At 57.8% G+C, this 7565-nt stretch overlaps 1 protein-coding gene across 1 annotated transcript in view; it reads right to left on the bottom strand.

Annotated features, from left to right (window-relative positions):
* Window positions 1-7474: 7474 nt before the first annotated feature.
* Window positions 7475-7565, bottom strand: part of SDRG_14937 (hypothetical protein) — a gene marked incomplete at its 3' end in the record, with an annotated part of 903 nt that continues 812 nt past the window's right edge. The window contains exon 2 of the mRNA XM_008621097.1: window positions 7475-7486. Within this exon, the coding sequence (XP_008619319.1) occupies window positions 7475-7486 (12 nt within the window). The remainder of the gene's footprint in view (window positions 7487-7565) is intronic.

The raw sequence follows: 7565 nt of genomic DNA, 5'->3' as shown, positions 1-7565 counted from the left end.
CCGCTGTGATCTTTGTTCGTGATGGCATCGCATTTCATCGCGTATCTGTTGATGAAATCGACAGCTTTCATCAACGATGTACTACCATAGTAATCGATTGCTGCTTGTTGCTTGATTTTCATTTAAGGGGGTGCTCCAGCAGCTCCTTGTCAAACTTTAACCCGCATGGGCTATGAGAGCGATGTCCCATGGCCGTCAGAGCACCACCTTTAGGAACGGCAATATCACATTGTAGAGGACATTTGAGAGTGTACTGTGTGCAAGACGAATGCGTGTGGTTGTGACCATATCGAGTGTCGCAGGTTTGGCAACTCAGATGGCGCGGGCTGCATGACGTGACCATGCTTGATCACGTGCATAGCAAGGGGCGAGCTCGTCTGTCCAAGCCAATATCGATCGAGTAGCAACCTACGATAGCCGCCCAAGCCGCCAATTCCCTTGCCTCTCAAGAGAGATATGGGTGATGGCATATCCAGTTTGGTCTACGTACTCGGTACCACACCTGGTTGCCCCACATCCTCGCCGTCTTGCACGAGCACGCGTCGTCATTCTTCTTGTTCTTGAAGGCCGCAAGAAAAGTGTGACCCAGGAGTGATGATACTGTCTCGGGCTTCCGGGGACGTCGGCCCAAAGACAAGCAGTGCTCATGTGCGCTTTGGATCGTTCACAAACCACTGCCACATGGCCGATACCCGAAGTATCGATGGTGCTCGCAGGAGTACCCAAGAGAACGATGCGCAGTTCTGATAGCTTTTTCCGTTGGTGCTGGTATTCATAGTAGTAGTCATTGCTACAATAGCAACTCTTTCGTAATCGTTGGGTCATTCTTGAATTCCCACAACTAATTTAAACTGGCGGCATTCCAAGCTTGTTGCGACGACCGCTTTGCTGACGAGCGACGGGGTGTGTGGACGACCGACCCAGTTTGCCGTTTGCTTACTATTCTTTCCAATGCGGATCAGCAGATGAGACAGTGTGTGAAATTTCACTCGCGATTACTACAGTCATCATCATCAGTTCCGATGGCTGATCAGCACGATCAGCACGATCAGCACGACCAGCAGTGAGTGGAACACGTTGACCCCTTCCGCCGTGTGGCCGCAATTTGTGGTCGTGGGACGCGGTTCACAGTCAGTAGTCGTATTTGTCAGGAGAGCACCTCCAGAGGCTCGTCAGCCGACACGAAGATGACACACCTTCGTCGCTTTTCCGCTTAGGTGGTTTTGTCCAGCCTCTTTCATTGGCTGTTTTCCCACCTGAGGCTAGGGTTTTTCCCTCCACTCGGAGGTTTTGCCCACCTCTCTCGTAGTTTGTATGTCCCATAATGTCCTGAATACATTCCGGGCCATTGGTCGTGGGGACCTCACGGTCCCTCACTTCTGTTTTGGTTCCGTTCTGGCTTGCTTCCCGCTTGCCCGTTTGCCTCCTCTTCTTCCTCTTCCTCTTCTTAGCTTCGTTCCTCTGCTTTGTGCTTCGCTGCCCCAAGTGCCAGCTTGACAGGTTATGACCCTTTCTACGCCCATAGGAGCTTTCGCCCTCTTCACCGACCTCGTGCCGCCGCCCGGAGGTGGCACCGACTTGGTCCCGGAGCCCTGCGCCGCCATATCCTATGGCGCGAGCATACCGCCGCCAGCTCCCGTCCGCCCGACCCTCTCGGCAGTGCCGACGTAGATGTCCAACGGCGACTTCACGAAACCCACGAATCGGCCTCGTGGCATTGAGTCGTTCTCGTGACGGCGCTCAAGACGGCCCAACACAAGCCCGCATCCCAATACGGTACTGGCTCCAATGACGGCCGTTGTAGCAATGGAGGCCGCGACGACTGTCGCGATCCTGACTACGGCTGCGGCCTACGGCCAAGTCCAACGATCCGGCTACGGCCCAGGACAACATTAGGACTACGGCCAACCCCATCCTACCGACCACGGTCGTGGTGGCGGACACAACAACAACCACGACTACTGTCACCAAGACCTCTTCGAGGCGATACATCACGACAGTCCTCCACATCGACCTACAATGGCGTTGGATCGGGCCACGGCCTAGCGCCATTGCGTCGCAGCCAGTACTGCGCGCCTGCGCCAGCGCCTGCTGCGTTGCAACATCAACGCAATAGCGATAACGCCGGCAATAGCCAGGCTAACACGATGACTGCGACCCAGTACTCTCGTCTTCTCGTGCATGAGCCACCTCAACGGTCTCGCGCTCCTTCGATCATCGCATCGCCTACATTGCATGGTGCACCGTCGACCACGATGATGGCCACCGATCACTCGGCGCCTACACCATCGTCGGTTGCGACGCTTACAAGTGCTCCTACTGCGGCTACGCCTGCACTGGTGCTTCCTGCACCCAGTGCTCTCCAAGGGGAGGCTTCGTCGCCAAATGCGACGCCTCCAAGTGCTCCTACTGCGACCACATCAACACTGGTGCTGCCTGCACCCGGTGCTCTCCAAGGGGAGGCTTTGCCGTCGACGCCCGTGCGTCCAACGGCCGACGAGCTCGTGCAACTCGACGCTATTGCTGTGCCACCGTCTCATGAGAACCCCACTCTTGACTGGCTTGTTTTGACGACCCGGAGGTCGCTACTCCGACTATCGCACCCACCGTGTCTGTCCTCCAAGTCGGTGTCCGTCGTGTCAATGACACTTACGGCCTTATCGCGGGTGGCGACACCGTCGTCATGCCCAACAAGATTGCTACCGTGGACTGGGTCGTTGACAGTGGCGCCTCGGCCCACTGCACCCCTCACAAGAACTGGTTTGTGTCCTACCTTCCCCATGAGGCCTACCTTCGTGTCGGTGACAACCACGGCCTCAAGGTCCTCGGCATTGGTGACGTCCTCATCACGACGCACACCACGGACCGTGACGGCAACATTACGCCGTGCGAGCAGATTCTGCACAAAGTCCTCCACGTGCCCGACTTGCAGTTCAATCTGTTCTCGGTCGGCGCGGGCTTCGCGGATCGTCTCCGGACGCATTTCCTCTCGACGGCTGAGTGCCATCTTGAGATGCTGGACGCACCCTCGTACCGCGCGATCTACGGGGTGCGCTTGCTGTCGACGAAACTCTACGTCTTTAGTGGCGCTGTGGATGATGCGGACACGATTCCCACCGTCACTCCCAACGCCGTGACCCCCGACAACTCGCACGCTGCACACATTGTGGCGTCAGTTGCGGTGCGTGTCTCGCGCGCTATTACTGCTACCACGACGGGCTCGTACACGGACGAGCTGCATGGCCACCAACATGGTGCCACGCTGTGGCTTGGCCCACCTGGCTCTACTGCCACGTTCCTTGCGGACACGTACGTCACTGATCCATCCTTGGACGTGGCTGACACTGACCACATCTCTGTAGGATCACCAACTAGCACGGAGTCCTCTCCCTCGCTCGCGTCGACGTCCGACTACATTTGTCTTGCGCACGCACTTGACGTCGATAATCCTGTAATGCACACTGCACTTAGTGCATTTCGTGTTCTGAAACCACTGCATCGCAGACTTGGTCATCTTGGCGATGATGCCATGCGCACGATGATCCGGGATCATCCCGAGCTAGAGTCCTACAAAGGCACTGGCCGCATGCCGCAACACAGTTGTGAGGTCTGCATCCAAGCGAAATCCAAACGCCAACCTTTCCCCAAAACGTCGCGCACACCCCACGCGACGGTTCCCTTAGCACGTGTCCACACGGATATGTGGGGACCCATGAAAATCCCAACCGTGTCGGGCTGCACGTACTTCGTCGTCTTCATCGACGAAGCGACCCACTACCTGTGGACGTACCTCCTCCGTGCACGATCGGAGATCTACACGATCTACGACAAATTCCGTGCCGATGCACGCGCTCTTTTTCGCGCAGAGCCAGCTCAACTGGCCTACACTGAATATCACGATATTCAGCTCCTCCAAGGAGACAACGCTAAAGAGTACGAAAAACTCGGGCGCATCATCTTCGAAAAATACAACACACGCATGTTGTACTCCAACGCCTACACACCTCAACAAAACGGTGTTTCCGAGCGCATTATGGGCACGCTCCTAGCTCGTGTCCGCGGCATCCTCCTGGATGCTGCTCTTCCCAAATTTATGTGGGGCGTTGCTCTTGAACACGCAACCTACCTCCTCAATATCTCACCCACCTCGGTGAATGGCGGCCAGACTCCGTACTACCTCGTCCACAAGCACCACGCTACACTCCGCTACCTACGGGTCTTCGGGTGCGATGCGTGGGCTCACATTCAAACGCCTGCCCGCGGCGACAAACTCGATGCCCGCGCCAAGCGCTGCATTTATATCGGCGTCCCGTCCAATCGCGATGGCTTCCGCCTTATGGATCCGGCGACACACCGGATTGTCGAGAGCCGTGATGTCATTTTTTGCGAGGATATCTTCCCTCCCGTAGCCTCGGTCGAGGCCGCTAAAGCGGCTCGACTCACAAATTCCTCTACAGATATTCACCCCAACGGCTATGCAATGCCTACACCTGCGGCATCCCCGCCTGCGCACACCACGGCCACTGGCTCGTCGGATAGTGTCCCTCCAGCCTCGCGTCCTTCCACGGACATACGCTCGGCCTGGCCCCATACGAGAACTTTCTCCTCGATGGCGGACCAATCGCCTGCGGCGCGAGCGCCACCCTTGGCGGTACGTCCGCCCGATGCATCTATCGTCGGTACGCGTCGATATGTTCGTGCGACGCCTCAGGATGTACGACCTCCTCCAGGTTTCCAAACCACTGCGGCACTGCCGTTGCCGGTACCTGTTCTTGGTCCAGTCGAACCTCTCCTGGCAGCGCATGGGCCAGCTGTGCCGTCCCTGTCTCCGGGCCCACCCTCGCGTGGGTCGCAACCGGTAGACCATGGGCAGCCACATGCTGAATCTGCCCACCTGCCGTCGCCGAATCATCTTGGTTCGCGCCCGTTCCCACAAGACCTTCGGCCGGGGTCGGGAATGGACGCGGACGTCGTCGCTCCACGACGCGCCACGACACCGTCGTCGGCGCAGCATCGTCTCCCTCCTTCGATATCTAGTACCTCCCCCGAAACGCTGTGTGACACTAGTCCTCCCAATACCACTGCGGCCACGCCGTTGGTAGCACAGCATCTTCATTCTCAGCGTCCGCGCCCGACACCATCCCCGTCGGCGCCGGCGCCCCTTTTCACCTCTCTCGAGGAAGTACGGGACCTCAACTTAGACGAATATAACTTCGCACTCACCACTTTTCTCCCCATGCCCCTTACCATTCGGGAGGCTAACCTCTTGTGGACCCAATGGGCAGAGACTACACGCGACGACCTCCGTGTCCGCCAGGTCCGTTTCGCGGAAATGACTCGGGTGACCCATTTTGATCCTACGGTCCCCACCGCTACTCTCGCGAACCCACTTGCGGCTCTCCGATTTACGACCACTCACCCCGTGGCCCATGCACTGCATGCCATGGAGGCTCCTATCCCAGGTAGGTCAGTGGACACCTTAGAACCACTCGCTTTAACCGTCGAGACCGTCGACGTCGACGTGGCTCCCGATATCTCGGAGATGCCCGGAGCTATCCCTCTCCACAACATGGCTACCGCCAAAGTAGACTACAACCCAGTCCCCAACTCGTGGGCAAAGGCCATGCGCAGCCATGAGGCCGCCCACTGGCGCGCCCCCGCACACGCGGACCATCGGTCTCTTATCCGCAACAAGATCTGGCGTCTTGTCGAAAGACTTCGGGCACGCTCCCGCACGGTTCTTAAAACCCGTTGGGTTTTCACCCGCAAACTCAAGGCCGACGGCTCGATCGACCGCTACAAAGCGCGTCTCGTCGTCCAGGGCTTTCGCCAACGGCCCGGCATCGACTACACTGATATTTTCAGCCCGGTAGTCCGCATGGAGGTTCTTCGCCTTCTTTTCGCGATCGCTGCGATCGAAAACTACGAAATCTACCAAATGGAAGTCAAAACGGCGTTCCTAAATGGCATCCTGCCCAAAGACGTTGAAGTCTTCACCACCCAACCCGAAGGGTTTGTCAGCGAGTCCGACCCGGGCTCGGTCTGCATGCTTGATCGCGCCCTCTAAGGCCTCAAGCAAAGTCCTCGTATCTGGTACGAGACTTTCGTCGCCTTTATGACCGCTATCGGTTTCAAGCGCACGCGCAAAGTCCGCTGCGTCTTCACCAAAAAACTACGACGGCAAACCCGTCTTCGTCAGTCTCTACGTCGACGACTTGTTGATTTTTGCTCCTACTCGCGCTATTGGCGACGAGATTCGCCGCCTCCTCTCGGAGCGCTTTGCGATGCGCGACCTCGGCGACGTCGAGTCCATTCTCGGCTGGCAAGTCGTCCGCGACCGACCGAACCGGTCTATTTTTATCCACCAAGACGAGTACGTCGGTGACGTACTGTCCCGCTTCAACTGCCTGCAGGGCCGCGACCACGCGACGCCACTTGCTCCCGGCACAGACCTCTCGGCTCTGGACTCGGCACCTAACCCTGGTCGCACCCAATTCCTCGAGCGCTTTACCCCGTACCGATCGGTGGTCGGCTCGCTCATGTACCTCGTCCTCGGTACTCGGCCAGACCTGGCCCATACGGTCCAACGCCTTAGTCAATACCTGACGGCACCTCAGGTTGGCCACTACACGGCCACCAAGAGCGTGCTCGGCTACCTACGCGGTACTCGCTCCATGGGCATCACCCTAGGTGGCCCCACAGCTCGCGTAGCGCCCACTCTTGAGGCCTATGTCGATGCCGACTATGCCAAGTGCCTTGACACTCGTCGCTGCATTAGCGGCTACCTCACGCTTTTTCACGGCAGCCCCATCTCGTGGCTCGCCAAGAAACAACCCACCGTTGCTCTCTCCACGACCGAGTCGGAGTACAACGCGCTGGCCAGCTGCCTTCAAGAAGGTCTGTACCTCAAGTACCTCCTCCTCGATCTCGGGGTCCTGCGTTCCACGGACGTACGAATCACATTGACGTCAAGTACTTCTTCGTCAAGGAGCTCGTTGAAGCCAAGATCTTCAACATCCAATACTGCTCTACGCACTCCCAACGTGCTGACATCTTTACCAAGGCATTGCCAGTCGCGCAGTTCATCCATTTACGGACTGCTCTCCGGGTCACTGCACCTGCGCGTTCTCCGCCCCCGGCCACGGCACTTCCGACTTTTTAGTCGTCCGTTTCATGTGTGTGTGCGTTTTTTCTACATGTCTTCATGTCTGCATGCCCCCATGTCTGCATGTCTTTCCTTTTTCCCGGCTCGGTCCTGGACCTCAGTGTCTCGACCCTTCCCCCTCCAGGGAGGCTTAGGGTCCCACGTTTTTCACGTTTTTCTCTCCGTTACGCACGGACGAGTCATCACACGTTCTGTCGTCACGTCACGCACGGACGAGCCACTACACGTGGCACGCTGTGGAGGCGATCGGCCCTCCACACAGAGTCTCATCTCGAGCCGGCTTCCTCCCATCTGGAGCTGGGGAGGCTGTCAGGAGAGCACCTCCAGAGGCTCGTCAGCCGACACGAAGATGACACACCTTCGTCGCTTTTCCGCTTAGGTGGTTTTGTCCAGCCTCTTT

This window comes from Saprolegnia diclina, assembly GCF_000281045.1.
Source record: "Saprolegnia diclina VS20 unplaced genomic scaffold supercont1.81, whole genome shotgun sequence".
NCBI classification, from domain to species: Eukaryota; Oomycota; class Saprolegniomycetes; order Saprolegniales; family Saprolegniaceae; genus Saprolegnia; species Saprolegnia diclina.
Note: the sequence above shows the minus strand (reverse complement) of the source record. Positions and strands in the feature narration are given on the sequence as shown.